This window comes from Struthio camelus, chromosome 20 (assembly GCF_040807025.1).
Source record: "Struthio camelus isolate bStrCam1 chromosome 20, bStrCam1.hap1, whole genome shotgun sequence".
Classification (NCBI taxonomy): Eukaryota; Metazoa; Chordata; class Aves; order Struthioniformes; family Struthionidae; genus Struthio; species Struthio camelus.
In genome coordinates this window covers 11,070,821-11,095,451 of record NC_090961.1, presented here as the reverse complement: position 1 = coordinate 11,095,451, position 24,631 = coordinate 11,070,821, and the positions used below count along the sequence as shown (strand labels likewise).

The following is a 24,631-nucleotide window of genomic DNA, read 5'->3' as shown; positions in this document are numbered from 1 at the left end:
ACTGTGATGAAAGGCTGTCTCCTAGGACTGCAAGGAGTCATAGGAGACCAGTGTGGTTGGATGTTTCAGGGAGTGTTCACAAGTGACCACGCTTTGGGGATCATGTTCTATATTCTGTGGTTGTAGTCAGTACTTGCATTGTGTGTGAGAAACACTCAGAAATAGAGTCCTTCACTAAATGCTCCCCTCATTCTCTCAGCACTATCTTGGCTGATAGAGAATGTCAGCCCTTTTTTGTATTCTTTTCATCCCATTTTTGTTTTGTAGAGGGCCTGCATAGACTTCGCCATAAGTGCCAAGCCACTGACCCGCTACATGCCTCAGAACAAGCAATCTTTTCAGTACAAGATGTGGAAATTTGTGGTGTCCCCTCCCTTTGAGTATTTTATCATGGTCATGATTGCACTCAACACTATTGTTCTGATGATGAAGGTTAGTGGGCTGTTACTGACTCTTCATACCTGTGGGCTAGCGAATGTGGTGTTTGTTGTGGAGGCTTTGTACTCCACACCTGAGAGCAGAGGGGGACTGAGAGGAACAGCTGTCACTTCTAACCTTATTAGTGTCACTTTTAGAGCCCTTATGGGATTCCTTTGGTCCCCACATGCAGACGACTTAGTTATACTGAGACACTGCACATGGGATTACTCTGCTCAGCACTGGATTTGCTTGCGCTCCCTTCAGCTTGTTGCTGGCAGGACTGAAACTTAGTGCTCTAATGGCCTGAGCTTCACCCCTTGGGGTGCTCTAAATCCAGCAGTGTCAGTGAAATTGCACAAATTTGCAGCAGTGTCAAGCTTCTGGAAAATGTTCCACAGTTCCCAAAAGGAAGAGATGGAAGTTGCTGGATATTGTGAATGAGCTCCCATCCTATCCCATGCCTAACTTAGAGTACCTTTACGGTCGAGGGGCCGCCATAGTTTTAGGGTTTGCTGGAACACCACACAGTAATGCAGTTCTGTGCTTGTCCTCAGAGTCTGAAAATGCCCTTCTTCCCTCCTGGTCCACTTTGTGCTTGCCGGGAGATGTGTACCAGCAACAGTCTCCCAGTGCTAGGGGAATCCCCAGCTGCCCAATTAAGATACCCTATAGACAATGGTGTGCCTCTGGAGTGGCATGGACTGTCATGTTGTAAAACTAGTCTTACTTAAAGTGAGCACAGAATCTGGCATTAAAACGGGCAGGAGTCTTGCAGTCAGGCAAGTCATCTGGGAACCTGTATTCTCTCATCATAAGTGATCATCCAGTAACAGCCTTTCTTCCATCCTGGTTTAGTTCTATGATGCTCCAGAAACATACGAAGAAATGTTGAAATGCCTGAACATTGTGTTTACATCCATGTTTTCAATGGAATGTGTGCTGAAGATCATTGCCTTTGGTGTGCTGGTATGTTCCTTCCTCATTTACTTTCAACGGTTTCCTCTTTACATGAAATGCTTGTATTTCACGATGCACATTTAAAAGAAGCAAACAAAACGTTGCTTTACAAAAAGAAAATAACTTCTGGATCCCTCTATCCCCCTTGTGTTTTCATTTGGCAGAATTATTTCCGAGATGCCTGGAATGTCTTTGATTTTGTAACAGTATTGGGAAGTATTACTGATATTTTAGTAACAGAGATTGCGGTAAGTACAGTTTGCTCAATTTGTTTCATTTACCAACAAAGCTGTACCCTGTCAAGACATTGCACCTTCTCCCTACCAGCCTTATTCCCTGAAGTTGCCTCTGGGACTCGTCGTGTGATGATGTCCTTGGGTGGCCAGCAGCCTGTTCCCACTAGCTCTGCTCTTTCCATAGATATGAGCACTGCTGCCTGCCCCAAAGGCAGTCATGCAAAAAACTCTGATGAGAATGACAGTGCTAGTAACTCTGCCAGGAAGTGGTCTCTCCTTCTCATTCAGCAAAAGACTTCAACCCTAAGCCATTTTTTGCCCATTTATGGAAAAAATCCTGTTGAATGTAACAAAAAGAAAATATCAAAAGGGTCATAATGAAGATTGCTCTTTTATGGTTTGAGGTGCTTCACAGAGCCCACATGAAAGTATCATCTCTGTCCCTTGGAGCTTGTAGCCTGTCTTGAGTATGGGATAGAGAGTGAAGGTGGGCACATGAGGGGAACAATGGTTACGGCTGGAAGTCATCAGTATGCACGGTCCAGAGTGGGAGATCATACTACCTCTCTGTTATCTGCACAAAAGAACAGACAGCCTTGCTAAAGCACACACTATCCAGCCCTAAAACGCCTGCTGTCTCCCTGCTAATGACTTTGGAGGTTACATTAACAGTGTGCAGACTCATCATTAGATTCCAGAGGACTTTTCCATAAGGGCAGCAAATGACTGACTGGAGACTTGACAGCCTGATATTATCCAATTTATAAATTTGCTCCTCTCCTCTCCCAGTGCATGATTTAGCTGATGATGCTGTATCTGTGTGTAATTAATTTGAACTTTACTGTAATTTTTTCTTCTCAATTCCTTGGATTTATTTATAGAGCTGTTTTGTGTGTGCTGAGAACTCAGACTGTTCCCTTTTACACTAAAAGATGATGCTCTCTAGACTTCTTTACAGGATGTTCAGCTGGTGATGAAGATCATATTGCTATTTCTAACAAAATATCTTATTATGTAACATCCTTGGTACAAAAATACAGAAAAAACTTTTACTCTCTACACAAATGGTGTTCTTTTAACAGTTGGTGAATCCTACCTTATAGACTTTGGATTACCTTTTCCTATTAATGCGTAGCTTACAGGCTAGGTAAAATCACTGAGATCAAACACAGGATCTGAACACCACTTCTGTTGAAGGCTTGGAGGATTTATGTCATTGTAGGCAGGTACTGAATACTTGCATCTGTTCCCTCTGTGGCGGGAGACGCTCCTGTTCGACTAAGGCACCCAAACCTTTGCCTTGGTTTGAAAAATTTGTGAAAACGTTTGGAAGTCAGCCACAAACACAGAGACTGGTGCTTCTCTTCCATCCCCTCCTTCAGCCAGAAGGAAGCAGCACCGTAAACTTGCCGACGCTAAGGGAACCTGCGGTATAGCTCCTTCAGGGAGGTGTCTCTCTTGTAATGTCAAGCCTGCACGATTTTTATTAACATACTTCTTTGTGCAGGTATTTTGCAGGTGTAAAGCAGCAGTAGTAACCATCACTTTTATCCATTATCTGCTTGGCAGGTAATGCTCAGTACTCAGTTAACAGGACGTTATGGCTCTCTCCCTTTTCTGCGGGTGGTGACCCAGCCCTAGCGAGGTTCCCGGGTACGTAAAGAATCAGCTACAGGCTGGTCAGCTTGGGCTAGCGTGTCACAGAGTTTAGCACAGCCACGGCAAAGCCACGGCATGTCTGGGGATCTGGGCACACATCCCCAGCCTTTTGGGAGCAGCAGCTGTCCCCTGATGCCACTGGCCGACGTTTTAGGGACAAGAGAGTGACTGCGCTGCCAGAGCTTCTCCGACCCCTCCTTGTTTTTGGGCTGGAGCGTGACCCTGTTTCCAGACACCCCCACAAGGAACATGTGGCCTATGGGAGCTTGGATGTACTGATGGAGTGATCTTGAGGCTGCTGGGACTGACTGCACCTTCCTTTCACGCTGTAGTCCTTTCTTTGGTCTCTGCCATTAAAGACAGCAGGGATTCCTTTGGAGTAGTATGAAAAACCTCTAAAAACAGTCAGACAGCAAAGTCCAAGAGAATCAGACTTCCAAGCATCTTTACACCTTTTCCTTATCCTCCCAGGTGGGAATTGAGAGGCTTTTGGTTTATGAGTAGTTAGATCCATTAAGTCAAACCTTAGCGAGGACTGTCTAATGAAATAGCTCAGCAGTTCTGTAGCTTCCCCAGCAGTGCATCACATTACAAAGCTGCTCTGATAAACATTTCTTTAATATATGACTCATGTGTCTCCCATTGCCGCTCCAGCCCCTTGCCTCTTGTTCCTGTCTTTCAGTCAAAAGGCCTGTTTGATCTCTGCTCTTCCTAGTTCTTACCTGTAGGAGACATTTGTATACAGACCACGTCTGCCTTCTGTGCGTGCTCCCTCGCAGACAGGACAGGCCCTGTGGTCCCTGCTGCCTTCTTGCTAGGCTTCTTTTTCAAAACTTGTTTTATTTAGTTTTCCTCTGATCTCTCACTGGTCCATCTGCTGCGTCCATCTGTGGCACCATGCTCATTGCTACTGAACGGCTTTTGTAGCTACTGGCATGCAAAAAGAAGTACTCACAGAAGCGGTGTATAATTATACAAGTGATAGTTTGTAACAGTGTCCCATAAATTACATTTATAACAGATCTTTTTAATAATAGCAAATAACTGCAGCTTTCAGTATGTTATTCGCAGAGCAATTCACTTTGCTTCATCCAGTGGCATGTAGTGTGGGCAGTGTTGTGCCAGGATCCCAGCGGCATTGCAAGCCTCCTCCCCTTCCAGTCCGGAGGACAGTCCACGGCACTTGCGCTGGAAGACAAGGAGAGGGATCCAGAATTGTGCTCTGGTCCCATTTTGTTTGTTCCACGGTAGATTGCAGTGCGTGCTACTCTGGCTCGCAGAGCTGCAGGGGAAACCTGAAAGGTCCCAAACCTGCCTGGAAAACACTAGAACTGTTTTCCTGTCTAGAAACTGCAATGATATGCTTATACCCTGGAAGGGTAATACTTTCAACCATCTTTGTTACACAAAATTCTGTATCTTTGTTACATTGCAATTACACCTAAGTCACTTGCATACTTCTGAAAATTAGAACTGATTCGAAAATGTGCAAAAAGGCAGGGAACGCTGAAAAACCTCATGCTGTGATCGTGGCTGTGCTGTCTGCAAAGAGCACGTGTTCTGCAGAGTGCCACGGAGGAGTCTGGCGGGGGAATGGATAGGGGGTGCCTCCTTTACAAGGCACACACCGGGTATACGTCCTTACACCTTTATCAGGCTGAACTTCCAGCAGCGCCCAGCCACTTTTTGCCCTTTTCGTTTCCAGGTAAGGGGGAGCAGTGACTAAGGGTCAGGATGAACTTCCACTCAGCGCAAAACACCATAGCTAATGCTTAACCTCACTTCAACGTTTTGGCTCTGCGCACGACCTGGGGTGCAGCAGCTTTCTGCACCATGCCTAAACTCGTGGCATCAGGGCCGCTGTATTACAGCGCTGATGATAACCAAAGAGGAGAACAGGTCTTTGCTCTCCCTTCCTAGCGCAGAACTCTGTCCCCAGAGGCGAACACCCTCTTTTCTATTTGCCTTCCTCCGATCCCAGCTCTCCTCTGCTGCTGAGAGGCAGTGCAGATATTTGGGTGCCAGCCCTGATCAGTCTTTCCCTACATGTCCAACTCTAAGTTATTACCCATTTACACTTACGGATTTCTTGGGCACAGAGAGACCCAAGTGACAGTCGTGATGTTGCTAACTGTACCATTAACGCACGTGTGTCCCCAGAACACACTGGGGAGCCCTCTTGCTCCATATGGGAGATGGGATACTTTCTGGGTATGATTTTGAGATCAGGCTAGCAAATATTTGCGGGAGCACCATTTTCCTGTGCGACTGATCTATGACTTTCCGATTATAAGTGGTCTCCAAGCTAAATAAATTTGCTCACCTGGGCAGTCTCACCTTGAGAGACTTGGCTTCCACCAGCCTTGCTACATCGGTACTTTTAACCCACTGAAGAGTAAAGATAAAAGGAAAAGAAATGTGTTGATTAATTGCTTTATTTTAGTTTTATAGTCATGTTGTATGTAATTTACTTTGTGAATGCAGTGGAATATATATATTTTTTTATTTCCTTAGGCAAAAAACATGTATGTCAGTTTTTTTATCCTTTTTAAGTAACCAACGTAAAATAGGTGGCATTAAGGAGAAGGTGTCCTCGTGGACACGGCTGAGTGTCTGTGGATGAGTATGTGGCAAACTGACATCTATTTCTATGCCTGGAAATACAAAAAACATACTGAGAAGTGTTTGTGAGTTGTCTCCCAATTTGCATTACAAAATGAAATGCAAATGACAACTGCACTGTCTGTGTTACCTTTAGGATTTTAGAATCTATTTTGGTTTGAAGCATTTTTTAGTTTATATAAGTATCATAAAATAACACACCCAAAAGCCCAACAGTTTTTTTCCAGTGAAATTTTCAGAATTTCCTTTTTTGCTTGTCCTGATTACTCATTTTCTCTTTTGTTTCCTGTTTTGTTCTTTATTTTCCTTATCTACCTGCTGAATCACGCCATCCAATCAACATACAATGCGAAAACCATGTCTCCGTCTGTATGTTGTGCACCTGCTGCTCAAAAAAATAAATTTGTAAATAATCTTGCAAATATCCATCCATGAAAACATCACATATAGGACACGGTTGGTTTCATTGAATTTAAACAATTTTTTAAATTCTCTGCTTTTATTTTCTCTCGTTTTTCTTTAATTTAATTCGTTTTGATGAGATTTCCGATTGCACTGGTGAAAAAGCCTCACTGCAGCGTGCCTCAAAACTGGCTTCTGTTCTGCATCTTCTTCCCCTTGGCTAATTGGTGACGTGAGGCAAATGCAGTTACCAATAGCCTGTTCTCCGCTGCTTGTTACACCTGACTATGATAAAGGGGAGACTGACACTTGCTTTATTTTGGTGGAAAATTGAATGAGAATAGGAAGGAAGGATGCTTCTGGATGACCTGGAGTAGAGAAGATTGGCTGGCTGGGAAACCCTTCATTTTGTAAGTGGTGGTACCAAATTCAGTTCTAAGAAACTGTTTTTGTTTTGTTTTTTTTATGATGAGATGTGTTGAGCTTTCTGCCAAGGGAAGCAGTTCATTTAAGAGGACTGTCTTACAGGTATTTTAAGACCATGGTTTACACTGTATAGTAAGGCAAAAACATTATTGAAATGATTACAGTCTTGCTTCCCTCAAATTAAAAGAGCAGTAAGAGGAAAGACTGAGTTTTTTTCAGATTCGAAAACTCTTTGTGCATCTAAGTATTTTGCCACCACAGTGGACACAGTGAGTCCCTGGACACAAAAGCAAACATCTCAAGTAAAATGTATGAACTCCATTATGAATAGGGCTGAAAGGTGCTGGGATGCCAATTTAACGCCTGCTTCCAAAGATGTCTCTGAAAATCATAATTTAAGCAAAAGATGACTAATCAGGAAAAGTACAGTCAAAAGAAAATCTACTATTCTTAGTTATCCTGAACACTGTTAATAACACAAATGAGATGGTAAATGTGCATGCTTGGTCACCTGACAGCACCTCTTGGATCGATGTTGACTTAGCGTCTGGACTTTCTGTTGCACAGTTGCTATTTTATCCGAGAGCAAATCAGTGTTAGTCTTCATGACAGACTGCAAATACACACCATCATGTTTGCTTGATGGAGGACCACGGAAGGAAATTTTCTGCTAGGAAGCAGCGGAGAAGTAAAAGGCAATGTAAAAGTTAAAATTTTCAAACTGCAGTCTGAGAAGGGGATCCTCTGCCTGCTTTACAGACACTGCAACTGTTATGGATGTGTAGAAGCACTGAGGAGGTCATTGCACGATTCATCTTGGTGTCCTCTGGGTCCAGGCAGCTCAGAAAAATGCTCTAAGCATCAGTTGTGCATGTGATACATACTGGAAAAATCAGTTTATCTCCATTTGTCAACATTTTGGCCTTGCTGGTGTCCATGCTGCAGCTTGAAGACTTAATCATTGATCCTGCAAACAATCCCTTTGGTCACGCGTCCAGGCCTAGGCTCCTTCCACCATGTGGAGTCCAAGGTGCGTGAGATAAAATTAGGTGTCTGAAGCAGCAGATTGGCCTCTGGAGCCAGCTTTCTCCCCCCTGCCTGCTACGGCTACAGCAGGAGCACCTAAGTTGAAAGGTAGTGGGAAAGGAAGAGAGGTTTGGGCATCATGGGTCTATAAAATCATTTTTCCGGTGTTTCCAGCTGAGGATGAAAGGATGTGATGTGCCTGTAACAGCAGAATCCCCACAACACTGGCAGTGTGTCAAAAATCATGGCCCTCTTAAAATCTGCAAGGCTTTTCCCTGAGCTTCAAAGGAAGCCAAGACCCTATGCAAGATTCAGGAGCTCTTTGTAGGTTTTGGTAATGTTACAAATATTAGCACGGGGACAACAACTACTCATTAAAGATTGTTCACATGCTTAAAGACAGTTTCCCTAATGGTAGTTTCTTAGCAGTGTAGATTAGTTCTTGTTGTTTGCCAGCTGTGGAGAACTGCCCTCTTGGCTTGATCAGACTCCTCTTCTCACAGCTCTGTATCGACTTTACAACTTTGGGCAAGTGACTTTGGGCAAGTAACTTGGCTGAGTTTGAAGACAGTGAAAAATCTGAAGTTCCAAATCCTTTTTTTTTTTTCTTTCCTGTTCTGCTACTGGGCTGCAAGAAGTAGAGATGAGCAGCCTAACCTGTGGTGAACTTATTTTGTGGGAGTGTAATGTAACCTCCTTCACCAAATCCTGCAGAGCACCTTCAACTGCACATGAAAAATTCAAATTCCCATTTCAGGTTTAAAAACCCAAAACACTAAATCCACAGAGTCGGGCACTTTGCTGCTGATGCGTAGGACATAGATGACTGTGTGTTCCTGTCGACAGGGTACACATCTCCTGTGTTGGGGGATGAAACCGTTCAGATGCTGCAGATACTGAAGGACTAGATTGAGGCAATGGCCACGTTCCATATTCATCATAGCTCTTCTGCTTTTCACTATGGAAAGTAGCCTGAGGACAAAAGACCAGGCTGCCCATGTCTTGGCAGCAAGAGAGGCCAGTGCTCCCTGTTTCTTCCTTCTCTCTTTCTCTGCAGTGAGCTGCTGGGACATTTTGCACAGGGGAGCTTCTGTCACTTTCCTCCTGTCGTGGGACAGCTTTCCAGGCTGTGCGCAGACCCTTGAGCTGGAAACATCTTTCAGACCGAGTTGGCCCTGCTAGTCCTTGAGTGGATCATAAAATCATAAAGCAGCGTTGCCTCTTCTGAGAACCAGTCACCCCTTAGCAACTGTGCAACAGAAGAATACACAAAACCTCAGAAAGAATGAGCTTGATAATCCAGAAGACAATCGTTTGTATGTCACGTGTTACAGAGATAGCCAAGTGGAGGGAAAAGTGATGCCAAACACTGCTATACACAAGAAATATCGCAATGTGGAGTTTCCCCTTTAATTGCATGCAATTCTAATACCTGCCTGGACAGTTTAATCATTGAAGGACGGGTTTTCTATGCGACGTGCTGAGGGTTGCACACACGGAGCCCTTTCATCCATCACAGTAGCGTGTGCAATTTGGCCTCCTTATGAATAGCGCAGAGAACAGTCCTTCGAAAGTTCTGTAAATGTTGATGGAGTTGGATTTTCCTGGGTTGCTAGTGATTCCCCGTGGAGCTGGTGATGTCACTGCATTTTTAGGAAATGGCAGTGCATGAGTCAAAAAGGGAGGGTTTGGGGCTGGACTTTAAAAGAACAAACAAAACCAAAAAACCCTGAACTATTGATCCCCCCAAATCCTAGTTAGTGGGGGAATTACAGACATTACTGCATAGACGGTTTGAAGCCCTTAGCTTCATATCATAAATGTGTAGGCTCTCCTATATAAAGTCTCATTTTGCACAGGGATAGCCTATGCTAAGTGTGACTTTGCAGTCAGCATAGACTGAAAGAGATGTTAAGCATCATGTCAGCTGTGATTATAAGATTATACCAAAGCCTGAGCAGAACAGTTTTTGGCATTAAGTTGCAATAACACGGGAGAAGGGTGGCAAGGCAGGCTGCGTGCACAGAGGCTGATCCTGTGGATGCTGCCTGTGCACGCAGCACTGCCCCATGGAGCACGTTAAGCTTGTGCACAGGAAGGACCTGGGTCAACTGTTGCTCTGAAGGTTAACAATTTGTCGGACTTGCAGGCCTGGTTCCTGAGTGCTGTGAATGTTGCGTGGTCCATAAGGCCTGCTGCCATTCCTGCTGGTGGGGAACCTTTCCAGGACTAGCGTAGGCTCTGGGTTAAACCTTGGCACCGACCTGAGGCTACCTGCAGGCACCCTCTGCAGCAGTGGAGCTGCCTGCACCGCAGCCGGAGCAGTGGGGATGGGGCAGGCAGGCTAGGGACCGGGTTAATGGAGTTGCTCTTCTCACCTAACTGCAGTCAGGCTCTGATCTCCCCACTTCTTACCTGGCCCTTGCCTCTGAAGGTGAGTTCAACTCGTATTTGATATAGGGAAGGTAACCTATGCAAAAAAAAAAAAAAAAAAAAAAAAGCTGACGCTGAGAAACAGATGCTGAATTTTTAGCACCTGTTTTACTAACCTTGAACAACCCAGGGGAATCCTTGCTTGTTTTTTGCCTGCTAGTGCTGCTTTCTGTTGCTGCCTTGAATGAGCTCAACGTTGTCTGCTCTTTCATTGAACATATCCGTGCTTTTCTCTTTTCTCTTTATTTGAGGACTGAGTCTGATATACAGTCTGTGCCTAATTCTGAGCTGCTTGCGTTTTTAACGTGAGAGAAAGCGAGTGCATGCCTGAGATTGATTTCTTGAACTCTTTGATGGGATTGGTGGAATGCAATGCTAATGGCCCAAAATCTAAGCTGGCATTTAAATAAATTAATAGATCCGACAAGCCCCCTAAACTCAGCATGAGCTCTGTAGCCAAATGAGCAAGAAACGTGGGTCAGTTTAATATGACTGAGCATCTTCTGGTAAAATGATAATACAAGGGGGAAGACTATTTTTGCTCATCTTTATCAGCAAGAGCCCTTCATGGCTGCATTTTCCCTTCCACTGCTTGATAGTTTAAAGGGGGTGCTTTCTTTCTTCAGCTAACTCAGTCAACTAAGTGGCTGTGATCAGAGATTCACACCTAAGTGAATTGGAATCAGTACAGAAAGGGGGGATATTTTTAATCTCCTTAAAGTAGGTGGGCAAGAGGGATCTGGCTTTTGCATGTTTTGTTTCGGAAAGAACCCTCTCTAGATTAGCTCATTGGGGCAAGCAATCTTTTTTCTATTAAGAACAGAAAAAAACAGGGCGTGGGGGGAAGAATCATACAAAAGAAATGAAAATCAGAATCAGTCTCCAGCATTTCTTTGATCCACCTGCAAAGACTTATTTAACAGTAATGAAAAATCAGCAGGCTCCTAAGGCATCGCCCTGCTGTTGAACACTCAACCTTCCCCAATTGATTTGCAGCGATCCAGCTTCCAAACAGTCTTAACTGGTGCCATTTCTGCTTGATGAGCCTGTCCAGTCACGTGTTGTGTAAATACTTAAAACCATCAGGTTAGAGAACATCCTTATTTTATCAAGGATGTTTTAATGTTCACTGGACAATATCTTTCTTTGTTATGGTAGAGTCCGTTACAACTGTCTTGGCTTAAGTTCAATTCGTTGTGCAAAGCAAGCCACCCAAGACTTCAAAACAATCTCGTTTTTTATAAAATGATAATATGGCACCATTATCTCTCCCTGAGTCTGTAGGGGGAGAAAATCTGCCTTGCTCAAAGAAAACAAGGACTCCATGGACAGCGTGAAAGGGCTATTTCCTTTTTTATTATTGACCCAGTAGTAAGAGGGGAGGGCTCTTGTGGAGAGGGATTTTCTCATACTTGCTGCATGTGGAGTGATCTGCACTGACGAATGTTTCTTTTGGAAGGTTTTCTGGTGGCCGATTTGCTGCTTAGATCGTGAAGCTGGTAATTTTAATTTCTTTTTTGCGGGCTGTGGTTTCTAATCGCGTTAATTTCTGAAGGACACAAAACCTTTACTTTCCGCAGGACAACTTCATCAACCTCAGCTTCCTGCGGCTCTTCAGGGCAGCAAGACTTATCAAGCTCCTTCGCCAGGGTTACACTATCCGCATCTTGCTCTGGACGTTTGTGCAGTCTTTTAAGGTGAGTAGCAGGCAGGCTGGTGGGAGAGATGGAGGAGGGACGGAGGGGCAATAAAGCTTTGCCCTTCTCTAACATCTTCCATGGAGTAGCGGAGAGCTTCTCTCCATCTCGGTGAGGCAACTGCAGTAATACTCATTTTGCAGAAACGTTAACTGGTTTGCACGGAGCATCCAGCAAATGCTGCAAGTGCTGAGCTTTTGGAAGATCGGTCTGAAAGCCAGTCAGCGGCTAACACGGAGTCAGGACAAGCAGGCAGAGCTCAGGTTCCCCTTGTAACTGCCGCAAAACCTCAATGGCAAAGTCTTGAGAGTCAGGCATTAGAGGAAGGAAACCGGTACAGTTCATATGTGCCTTCATGCCTGCTCTTTGCCTGCAGCAAGGGCAAGGTTAACTCTCTTTCCCCTGTGGTTAAGTGAATTTCTCTTACCTCCCATCTGTGCAGGTTAAAAGAGAGCCAGTTTCCTCCACTGGGCGGAGGTGGGATAACTTGTTAAGCAGCTGGAGTAATTTTCTCATGTGTCTCAGCCTTGGCAGAATTAAAAGAGGTAAAACCAAAATCATTGCATTTTGGTAATATAAAACATGAAGCTGCATAGTGTGAGGCTGTGTTTTGATGACATGGAGGATTACAAATAGAATTTTGTTTTTTAAAGGCAAGCCAGTTGCCTCCTCTGGTTCCTAGCTCACCTTCCTTCTCTCCCGACATGTGTCAGCACACCTCTGTGGCTGGCCCCCGCCAGCGCAGGGGATGACCAGCCATGGCAGCTGGAGGCAGCACTTCCGAGCTGAATGCTACCACCCTGTGTTGTCAAACACCAACAATGCAGCAGGCCAGTTCTCAGCCTGTCCTTAGCCTTGCGTTTCCTGCTTTCGTGGCAGATCTGAATAAGAGCCTGGATGCCTTTAAGCTGGTCATTTTTAACAGCTGTCAAGTGATTTGCAGCCTGTTTCCACAGCTTGTTGTGTTTCAACACTGTTTATGGGGTGCAATCAAGTTCTACAGTGCAGAAAGGAGATCGTTTAATCTGAAATCAGGCTTCTTGTAGCATTCATGTTGAGCTCTAACATACTACTCTTTATTCCGTGTGCAGCTGTAGGGCACAGAAGCCTGGTGCCACTCTTTGAATGTAATTACACATGATCCCTGTCCCAGCAAGCACTCAATCACCCTGGCATGCAGAAGTCTTACAGTAGAAAGATTATTGCAGAATAAGTAGAAAGATGATTTGTGCAAAGCGCAACAATGTCAGGGAGCTGCTGAAGACTGTTCTGCTTGCTAGCTCACAGCCACAGGAGCTAACTTTTTGCTGGCAGTGTGCCATGTTCCCGAGCTCTGCCATGCATACGGTGAGTGGCTCTGGGGATCTGGGAACCATATGTCAGGCTTGGTAATTTGTCCTGCCTTCTTTTGGGTTGAGCTCTTCAATCTGCCACTTAGGTCTCTGGGTGATAGCGCATGCTCTGGCACTGTCACGAGATCTGGCATAGCTTGGCTGCAGATCTGTGTAACGTCAGGGTATCTTGCCTGGTGCTTTCTGGATTGCCTTACTAAGGCAATTCATATTTAATAATGCACAGAGAGCGGCTGGGTACAGCGTAACCATTTTCTTTTGTTTTAGCTGTGCTTTGAGATACAGTCTCAGGCAAAATGATACAGAGAGGTTATTTTAGGTGATAAAACTGTGGGAAGGAGTATTTTCTCCAAAAACGGCAAAGACGTTTCAAGAAAGAGGAGGTGTTTCTGTGCCACAGTTAGAGAGACATGCCAAGTGCCTCTGGCCATACTGACCTGGGAGCGCTGGACAGACATGTGCCAGCTCTGAGAGCAGCTGGGACAAGTAGCTCTGGTACTGTACTGTGTGAGCACAGCTCATAGCTGGAGCTGGCGGAGAGGGTAGTTTCTACTAGATGTCTTACTTAGTCTAGAGAGGCAAAAAGTTTTTAGAGAGTGGAAATGGGAACATAGTGATTGCTTCTTGCTACAGCTGACCTGGAGAGAGAACCATAGGCATCCGTGGTGTCCTCTGAGGGCCAGGAATCAGGGAGGTTATTCTACGTACGCTGTACCTGTAGTCTTTCTGAGAAACATTAGGTTGGCAGCTAGTGTTTTCACAGCCAACTTTTGCGTTATGCTTTCACCCAGCCATCAAACAGCTTATGGAAAAGGACAGTGATTCTGGGGCTTGCTGTGCCCCGGAGGACATATCATGAGATGCATTAGGTAACGTTTTCCTTCAGGATGGACAGAGCTATCTTTGCTACTCTTCTTGTCTTAAAACTAACCGGGAATACTGCTGCTAAGTAGGTCTTTATTGGAGGCTGAGATGTGAGGTCTGGAGGCACGAAGTGTTCCCACTCAAGAGAGGCTCATTCTGTGTCCTTGGACTGGCTGGATCTTGAGAGAGGGTTCAGGCAAGGCTTGTACCTTGGTTTCTAAGAGATTTGGTTAGGTGCCAGATCATGAATACGTTTGTAATGATGCAAACGAAAGTGCACTGTTCCAGAGATGTTTGAGAGAGGTGCCCTGCACCAAAAAAACTACACTTGACCTCAGCTACAGCCTTGCTCTGTTCCCATGTGCGTAGGGAGCAAAGTAGAGGGAGACGAACTGGCTCTCTCTCCCCTGCACTGACTCAGGACCAGGGCAGGAAGCGCAGGGCAAGTGCCTGTGTCAGCTTGGATTGCCATAGAGGACACAGAGCTGCTCGTGTGGCTGTAGAGCTCCAGGACCAGAGTGTCAGCATGACAGCACTCAGCCGGGCTGCCCTGACATCCCGCTGGCATCTGCTGGCTAGAGGATCTGCCTGCGCTCTGTCACACAGGCTGAGTTGCCACGTCAGTGACAAGCCTACCCCTGAGCTAGGTGAGGCTGGATATCCCACTTAGCCTGACTACCTAGATGAGTTTGAGTCCTGCAGGCTGTTTCCTGGCTGCTACTGCAGTTGGAGCTCTCTTCAGTCTAATCCTGGTTATTTCCGAGGCATGCACACAAAGTGTCACCCCCTGATGTGGAGCCTGACCAGCTCCCTGGCCACATGTGGAATTCCTTGGCCTCCTTTTCTTCCCACTTCTGAACTCTTGTTCTTTGTCCCTCATGCGAAGAAGCCTAGCAGAAAATGAATCATGCCCCTATTTCTTACTGGGCTCCCAGAGGGGCTGGAGGACTGGACTTCATGGCCTGACTCTTGCCCCAGGCCTCACAGTGTCTAATCCTAAGGCATGTCTTCGTTTTTTTCAGCTAATACTAAACAAAGAGGCATTAATTACTCCTTCGTTCAGCCTAAGTGAAAATAGCTTTTATTCCCAGCTTGGCCAACATAATTACATTGTAGCCCTTGCTGATTTCTCACTAAAATTCAACTTTTTGTTCTCCGGGGAGTTAGATGTGTGCTTGTTTCAGAGCAGGAACTTGTTATTTCTTTGATGTTTTTTTTTCTCGTATTGAATTTACATGCAAGAACTTTAGAAACTAATGTTTATCTCTGCATAATTACGCATAGGAAATGCCAGTGCCTGTTGTTGGCTCCAGTGGAGTTTCTTACTATGTTTTCTCTGCTTACTGCTGATCTGCTTGCAAGGATATATACAGAGGTCTTGGAGAAAATCCAAATTGATTTGTAATTGAGGAATACCTGGATTCAGAGGTTTATCTTCTGGAGGTCACAATCGCTCAGAGTGTCCTCTTAGTTCCTTCATCTGAAGGATAAGTGGTGTGAAGAAACGTTGTGCAGCCCAGGAGTATTTTGTAATTAATTGTACCAGTTGATGTATGCATTTGCTGTCATTAATACTGCCTTCTCATTTTCCACAGGCCTTGCCTTATGTGTGTCTCCTCATTGCAATGCTCTTCTTCATCTATGCCATTATTGGCATGCAGGTAAAATTTTAGCTTTAGTACTGACCGTAAGTAGCTTGCTTTTGTCCTGCTGGTTCTGGGTGCAAATGGGCTACTGCCTCTGCAGCAGAATCAATACCTGCCTAAAGATAAGGCAAAAGGTTCTTCTTGTGTGCTGCCAGGTGAATTACAAGTGCAAAAAAGGCCACTTTTCCTACCCTTGCTGCCAGGTGTTGTGTTGAACGTGACCCTGGCACAGATAAATATTCCTGGCTGTACAAAGGAAGAGCATGAGCAGGCAAACCAGCAACCACGGGTTAGGAAGCTGCAGGGCAACAGCCATGTGCTTGGATTTGGCCACACGTTCCTCCCTGTGGGCAGGCTGCATGCATTTCTGTGGGAGAGGAGCATGTGAAAGGACTGGTACCAGAGAGCAGTTCACACACCACATTTTCTGAAAAGAAATAAGAAAGTTTTCGTGGCCTGTGCTGGAGTTGAAATTAGGTCCGGGGGGGTTGGAAGGGTTCCGCATGAAGATGAATTATATTAACCTGTTTTTTCCCATTTGATCTTCTGCTCAACACGTTTTTGTCTTCCTCTTGAGCACAGAAATTATTCTAGTTTTTCAGATCTGTTGAATGAAGACAAACTCTGTAACTACCTTTTCTTCCAACTGGACTTTATCTACCTTTACTAATGACTTCCATGGGACTTTACACGAGGATGCACTTAGCCTGAGTTGCTTTTGTTTTCTGTCACAGGTTTTTGGAAACATTGCGCTAGATGATGAAACTTCCATTAATCGGCACAATAATTTCCGTACCTTCCTTCAAGCCTTGATGCTTCTGTTCAGGTAAGTCAAATATAAAATACCATAAGACTTGCATGCAAGTAATAAATAAGTCTTTATTCTCCCACATGCCAGTTTAACAGCTCAGACTGAGGGGCAGGTATCCTCTAAATAAGGCAGTTGGAGTAACCCAGCCATTCCTGCTTCCTGTTACTGGTCATTAAGGGTTTCCCTGGCACATCTCAGAATGTGATAGAGCTGATTCAGTGCACAGCATCTCCATGAAGTGAAATGCAATGCTGTGACACCCCACGTAAACTCAGGCAGATGCTTAATGAAAGACAGAACCCCCTGGTTCCTCATAGGAGGACATTATTCATGTAACAGCAAATTCATCTCTCACCAGGCCAGGCCTGATCGACAAGGGGAACCTGTAAAATAGCTTCAGTGGCAGGTTAGTGAATTCGGATTCACAGCAGCTGGACACCTCAGATCATGGTCTTGACTCTCACCCTCCTCAGAAGCTAGTGATTCAGAGCATCTGTCCCCTCCCTTCTGCAGGTGCCAGCCACTCTCAAGCTGATGAGACTATTTAAGCCTAGATCTGGCACGGGTCGAGGCTGCCTTTGACAGCAGTCTGGGCTGGAGATCCTGCCTTCACCTGCTTGTTCCCATGCCCCCCGCGGCACCACTGGTGGGGTCAGCATTGTGAACCAGATCAGGAGATGGAGCTAGGCTGAAAAAAGCCTTCTGGAAACAAGATGCTGGTGGGATTTTCCAGCTGACTCAGTTGTTAGATCAGCTAGCCACGCTGAAGGGTAGGCGATCTGCAAGGAGGGTGCGGGAGCCAGCAGCCCAGAGCAGCAACAGCATCCCCAGTGGCCAGCACCCCCACTTCACACACAGCATCGGGTAGTGTTCCCAGCTCATTTTTAAGCTGAAATTTGCTGCTTCTGTTTGAAATCCAGGTAAGGGCTTGTAGGCTGGAAAACTTTTTCTTTCCCTAGCTATATCAGCTGGTCACATAAAAAGCGATTACCTCTTTCTGCAAACCTTTCCTGTTAAAATGGCATGGAAACGTTGTTCTTTTGGAGATCTTTAATATCAAGTTTGGCAAAGATCCATATGAGTGACATAGGTAGAGCTGGCCCTGCTTTGAGATAGGGATGGGGATTTATATGCTCTGCTGAGGTCCTTTAAAAATCCTATTTTTCACCAGCTCTGATAACAGACATGCTGTCGGTGTGTACACTGATTAATGCCCTTCCAGTCACGAAGCTTACATATTTTTCAAAGTGAGAATTCTTTTACCTGGTTATTTTTGCGTTACCAGCAAGTTAACGCTTCATACATCAACACTACCTCTGCTTCAAAATGAAACCGTTTCCACCTGGATTCATTTTGTCTGGAAACAAAACATTTTTAAATAAAAAAAAAAACCCAACAAAATGATAGATTTTGTAGTAGAATATACCTTTTTTTTTAGAGCTGGTGTTCAGTAACTTTAGCAAAGTGAAGTACAGATCCATCTCCAAATTGGGACACTTTGGGGAAGATTTCACTTATCCGGATGTGTGCTCTGGGGTATGGACACACAACGGTTAATAAGCGCTACTGCCTCTCCGGGTGTCTGACAGCCACGTTGTGGCTCTTCAGTGAATGAAACTTTATGCGGATTATGTGATGCTTGTAACTGGATATCGTGCTTGGGATTTGGTTTGCATAGTTTCTGTGAAGCCAGATGGAAACGAAATTAGCCCTCTCAAGCTCAGAATAATCAGTTGAATCTAAACTCTGAAATTTAATAAAAACAGATAATTACTCAGGCTTGTGTTCGGACCTCTTGGTCTCCTTCCAGACTGGCTCCAGCCCTCCCTTGCAGCTGCATGGGGACGTGAGGCGGCGGAGCCGGCAGCACGGCGAGGGCAGGGTCTTTCACCAAGACTGCTCTTTGCTGGGGTTTGTAGGGTTTGGAGGTGGAGTGACATTGCGGATGTTAGTTTTTTTCCTTGAGCTGGTGTCTCAATATCAGAATGAATAGCATCGTACCTACTCTGTACGGCTGTGAATGGCACCGCGCCAGCACGGAGTTGTTCACAGCGCTTTCTTCTTGTCAAAGAAAGTCCCTGAAAGCACCTATGAGTGTCGTGCAGAAATGTCTGGGAGAGGGGAGAGAGAGATGTTTGCAGCCAGCACCAGGACAGAAACATTGGGTGCTTCAAAAGAAAAAGTTATAAACTGTATTTGCTTATATGTGCGCTTGGTACTTGACCTGTTTACTCTCCTGAAAAGCAATCAAGCTTAGCCTATCTGAGCCTGTTTGTTTTTACCTCCCTATAATACAGGGAAGCACTCTTTCTCCTTTTTTCTCACATCAGCAGGCCGGCAAAGACAATTCAGGCTCTTCATGTAAATGTAGACTTTCCTCCTGAACACAACTTTCCCCCCAGTTAATTTGGTCATAGAGCAGTAATAGCAAGGGGTGAATGCCCACGCTTTCCTCCGCGTGAGGCACTCGCGGGATGCTGCCACGCGATCCCCGAGCCAGGGCTGGCCCCTGGCCCCGCCACGGAGCGCGGCCTCGGGGGCTGGTCCCCACACCAACCTGGCCGAAGCCGTTCCCTGGCTTTGCGTTGTGCTGAGAAATGCCACGGTCCACCCCTGGCTTCTTCCCAGGCGGCCACGGTGCATCCCGCGGGAAAGCTCACCCTCTCCCCTCGCCCCGGCAGGAGTGCCACTGGCGAAGCCTGGCACGAGATCATGCTGTCATGTCTGAGCAACCGAGCCTGCGACCCGCTGTCTGGCCTCACCAAAAACGAATGTGGAAGCGATTTTGCCTACTTCTACTTCGTGTCGTTCATCTTCCTGTGCTCCTTCCTGGTAAGTTGGCCGCAATGGCTTCACGTCGCCCTGAAGTGTGGGTTTCTGGGTTGGTGCAGACATACTTCCCACCCTGCTTTTCCCTCAGCTCAGCACTTTTCCCTCCTCCTCATCCCCTTGTTCCCTCTTCCTCTCTAATTATGATTTATACAACATTACAAGACAGCTCTGCTAAAAACCGTTTATCATCCTGGAGATAAAATCTCTTTAATCCCCAAAGAGATAATTTAGTCATTAGTTTAAAGGGACGAGTTTTATCTTCTTTCCCACGGGGGGTCTAATATTTGGAATTAAGCGTTAATCTGTTTTGTCTTGATTTGTAACATGGTCCTTTGAAGAAGGGAACTGGGGAAGGCGGAGGAGGACAGGGTGAGAACGGCCAAGGTGTCATTGGCTCTGAAGGGCTTTTAGAAGACAGCTAGGGAGCGTCATGCTTATTTGATGGCTTGATTTTGTTTTATGATGTTTTCCAAATAAATGAAATGATCATTTTCTTCTGCTCTGGTGTCAAGGAAACCTTTAAACATAAAAGCACATACAGCTGTTGTCCTTGATTCATGCCAGAGGCCATCAGGCAGCGCTGGGTCTAATCTTTTAATATGTGGCAGCATTTTCCTAATCACTTGCATGCATAAAAAGCTCTCCGCGCGGGCTCTCTATTCTGCACCACCAGGAAAGCAGAACGGAGAGCCGGGGAAAGGGATCCAATTAAAGTTGAAGAGATAAAAATCACAGCTCTGAAATGTACTAAAAAGGAATGTATCATGCCTACGTTCAGTTCCACGCATTTATTTCAAAATATAAGATCTGATGCTTTGTGTAGCTGATCCCTGCTATCGTTAGGAACCTTTAACCAGGAAAAAGAGGTTTTATGTGGCAGTTTAATATTGTCTGTAGATACCAAAAAAAAAAAAAACCAAAAAAAAACCTTCAGTGGCCACTAGGCAGATCATTTGTCCAACTGTTTTCCCCCCTTTGGCATCCTGTGGATTATTTCTTCTGCGTATATTAAAAAATAAGAAGCCCTGAAAGCTCCTATAAAGTTACCATTCCATTCACTGATTCCTTCAGTGCTCTGTACTTAAAGCTAAAATCTTGCCATGTATAAATCCTTAACCTAACATCAGACATTTGCTTTGTTTTTTTTTCCAGTGCACGATTGTTCCTAAAGCTTTTTCTTTAAAAAACAAACAGAACCCTCCACATTCACCCCCCTGGCTCATGTCAGCTGTTGTACTTGAGATGTAGTAGCAGAGTTGGAGGCTGCAGCACATCTGTGTAAAATACAGCTTTGCGTGAGCTTCGCCTCTGAGTCAGTGCTCCCAGAAAACCCAGTTAAACCGCACCCTGTGTTTGCTGGCAGAGAGAGGGGAGAGCCCCTGCAAACAGCAAAGGGAGGGAGGCCAGGCTCCAAAAATAGACGGTGGAAAGCCAAGCAGCTGGACTGTTGCAGGACAGAGCTGTAACTCATGTCTTAAAATGCGTTCAGCACTTCATTGCAATAAAACATGTGGTTCCCCGCAAGTGATTAAATCATTATGGAGCCGCAGCCTTGCCAGGAGGGCCACTTTGTATGCTTTGTTAGATGTTCTTACACCACAGGTTTGGGAAAAATTGTGTAACATGTTTGGCTGTAAGTGTTGTTTATGGCCCTTTGTGGATGTCCAGCCTGACATCGTTTTCCTCCTGTAATTTACACTGCTGAAAAATATAAATCGAAAGTAAAAAATATAGGAATGGTTTTACAGAAGCCAAGGAAAACTGTACAGAGTCATGACTGAAACAGGGAGCAATGCAATGGGGCTTTGGATCAAGGGCCAAATTCACAAAAGTCTTGCCAGCTCTTAGTGCTTTGGGAATACCAGGTTATGTATGGGATACCTGTAACATTACTCACGGGAAGACACAAAAGCTGTACCAGTCATTAGTGTGCTAGCACGTGCTTAAATACCCTGTGTGCCTCTAATGTGACTGAAAAGGTACGTGTGCCCAGACCGGGGCAAGGGAGCTGAGCTGGCTCTGGATGGGCTAGCCTGGGTCCCAGCAGGGCCGTGCCAAGCTCAGGTGCTCTCCGCTTCCCAGGCCGGCCCGTGTGAGTGAGTGCCGGTTCCAGACCCTGAGTAGCTTATTCAGAGCTGGTTTGGCCATCGCTGTCTGTACTGCATGGTGCAGCAGAAACAGGCCCCCCAAGGACTTGCCCAGATGGCGTTACATGGAGACTCTGGCAGGATCCAGGAACCAGGGTGGCACAAAGTGCTAGCTGAGTTCCCAAAATGCAGCAGAGCTGTTTGGTGTAGCAATGCATTGGAGCTGACAAGCCCTTATGCTCAGCAGCAGGAGTGACTCCATGCACATTGCTGCGGAGGTGGAAGTTGTCTTTGCAACCTAGGAGCTAGAAGGGTTAATGTGCTCTCAGCTCTGCATTGAATCGCGTGGCCTGGAGAAGACATACCCTCAGAAGGTTTCCAAAACCCCAGAGCCCTAGTGCAAGATGGTACATTAGAGAGCTGAATTCTGTTTCTGCTTTCCACTAAATCAAGACAGTTGCATTTCTTTGCATCGGGTTGCTCTGTTACAGTCTGAAGGTGAGTTCTAGCAAATGGTTGGACTAAAGGTCTGAGAAGTTCCTAATGAGCGTTTGGTTGGCTATGAATACGGAGATCCATTACAGACTGTTTTTGTCTATATTACTGGATTGTTTGTCACAGCAAAAGCCCAACCACTGCACATCCAGCAATGAAAGTCCCCTTCTGCCCTCTGGATCACCCAGGGGTACTGAACAGACTATAAATTCTTCTAAGCTGCACAAACGCAAAACTCAACTATCTGATTTTTTTTCTAATGACTGGCAGATGCTGATCAGCTAGAGACATCTACATTCAGTTAAATTTTGCTGATCGCAGCGAGAGAGCTCACAAGCTGCCTCACTGCAGTCTTCATCCTTGCTCTGTGTGGTGCAGAGAAGCAGCACTTACAACAGCATATCATCCTCCTTATAAAAGAAAAAAAAAAAGAATGTAGAAAGCTGCCTTGTGCTAGTCAGGTCGTTATCCAGCACATGAGCAGCAATTCCCACCTGCCTTCTTGCTCTTCCATTCTACTGGCTGCACCTTGATCTTTTCCCATTGAAATCCTTGCGCATCTTCCGTTGACTTTAATAAGAGGAAAATCTTTTTATATCAAATGCATTTGCCAGGCTCTCAGGCTCTGTGTTAGACAGTAGCTGTTAGGGAGAGTGTCCTTTTGTGTGCTCTGTCCCTTGTCTTTCTGGGTATCTTTGAAGGCTTGAATTGCTGTGAGTCTAAAATAGGAGATTCAGGTTGAAGAATGGTTTTCCTCCCAGCTTTTCTGTCTTGAATTGAAAGTGCTGGAAGTGTTCTCAGGAAAGGCACATAATCCAGTCAATGAGGCAGCCTGTGTACAAGTTTATGCTGATATCGTGTGAAGAAGGTGTGTTTGCGCTCATGGTGGGTGAGATGTGCTATATCAGTCAGGCTCTGGAACGGTCGTGTTGTAGAGCAACACCCACGATAGGGGCACTACCCAACCGCATGTGGCCAAGAGCCTTGGCCAGCCTGCCACATGCTGCAGAGCGGGAATCAGCTTGCAGAGGGCAGGGGAGAAGGAGATGACAACAGGGTCTCCAGAGATCCACAGCTCTGTTCATGAGATGGCATGGGCTGTGGGGTGCCCCAGGTGTGATCATTCAGCTGCCTAGTGGAGTCTGACATGGCCCCAGAGCTGAAGTCACTCTTGATCTGCTCATGAGCCACAGTGGGCTGCCCCTCCTTGGCAGGGATTCGTTCCCCAGGGTGCAGGCAATTCTTGGTCTCTTTGCGGAGGTTGTCAGAAGCACCCCATGTTACTGCCATGCGTGGCAATAGCTATATGAAAAAGCTACCCATCAGCATATCCTCACAGTATTTTTTTCACAACATACATTGTATGTTTACATACTGCGTATACACTATGTTTTTCACAACATAAACTATGAGTTTTTAGAGGTTCTCTGCTCAGGATCCTGAAACCAGCCAGCCTGACTGTCCTTTGCAATGAGTGTGACTCAGACTTTCTGGCCTGAGACCAAGGTTTGTTTTCAGGTGGGACTGGGGGCTGATATATCTGGTAAGTACCTAGGAAGACTTTCTGGTCTCTCTTCCTTCCCCATCTGCCTGCTGCACTTTGTTTTTGCAGTGATTTTAAAAGGGCTGTGCAGAGGACAGGGCTGGGAGTAGCTCATATCACAGCACTACTCTCCTGTGAGCAGAGCAGTTATTGTAGATTGCAAAGGAAGATGTAGACAATTCTGCTAGTCCATAAACTTGTCAAACACCACAGTGTAGAAACCATGCATCCTGCTAAGTGAAACATGCCTTCTCAACTTCCAGCTTTTTTTCTTTTCTCCTTAAGTCTGCTATTGTTTCCTCTCTGCAGATGTTAAACCTATTTGTGGCTGTGATTATGGACAACTTTGAATACCTGACAAGAGACTCCTCCATCCTTGGCCCGCATCATTTGGATGAGTTTGTTCGTGTCTGGGCTGAATATGACCCAGCTGCCTGGTATGTATGCTGTTATACTTGTATGTGGAGTAAAGGATATATATTGTATATAGATATAATACTTAAGAACAGGCTGTTTATGTGTAAAATGTGAGTACACCTCCAGAAAGAAAACAATTCCAAAGCTTAAAATAACTTTGGAGGTGAATGCTCCAACTTCAGTTCACAGTGCACTGGAGTTTAATTAGCCTGATGTCATTACAAGGGAATTTCCTTTAAATAGACACGAGAACCAACAAATCAGTAAAGAACACCACTATCCCCCTCCCTCCCAACACACACACTGCCAAAAAAGAATAAGGTAAATTCAAATGGTCTTGGCTGAACGGCCAAGCGGAAAAGATGTTTAGGATTTCTGAAAGCGGCTTTGAATGCCTTTGGTTTCCTCATCCCACTTTAAAGATAAAAATATGCTGAATCTCTTGCTACTGGCAGCACTTCAGATAACTTAGAGGCTAAGCCTCGCTACACTCACTCAAGCAGCATCTCTCTCCTAATGGGGAACCACTTTAATAGTTGTACAAGTCCTGTGCAGAGACCTGAGACCACACAAAAAAAAAAACCCTGAAGTATTCAAGGTACTCTGTCTCCCTTAAACAGAGACAGTCTACCCCACTGCTTCGCATCTGTGCGGTAAGCATTGAATGCTCCGAGTTCCTCATTTGCTTTCACCTACCTGTGAGGCA

General features: G+C 45.4%; 1 protein-coding gene across 9 annotated transcripts in view; it reads left to right on the top strand.

Moving 5' to 3' along the window:
• The window catches only part of CACNA1B (calcium voltage-gated channel subunit alpha1 B), a 324,011-nt gene that overhangs the window by 258,184 nt on the left and 41,196 nt on the right, over nucleotides 1-24,631 (top strand). For all 9 annotated transcript variants that reach the window (XM_068914607.1, XM_068914604.1, XM_068914605.1 and 6 more), the window contains 8 exons: nucleotides 268-432; nucleotides 1,276-1,386; nucleotides 1,542-1,625; nucleotides 11,762-11,878; nucleotides 15,690-15,755; nucleotides 16,475-16,566; nucleotides 19,233-19,383; nucleotides 23,818-23,945. In XM_068914607.1, the coding sequence (XP_068770708.1) occupies nucleotides 268-432; nucleotides 1,276-1,386; nucleotides 1,542-1,625; nucleotides 11,762-11,878; nucleotides 15,690-15,755; nucleotides 16,475-16,566; nucleotides 19,233-19,383; nucleotides 23,818-23,945 (914 nt within the window). The remainder of the gene's footprint in view (nucleotides 1-267; nucleotides 433-1,275; nucleotides 1,387-1,541; nucleotides 1,626-11,761; nucleotides 11,879-15,689; nucleotides 15,756-16,474; nucleotides 16,567-19,232; nucleotides 19,384-23,817; nucleotides 23,946-24,631) is intronic.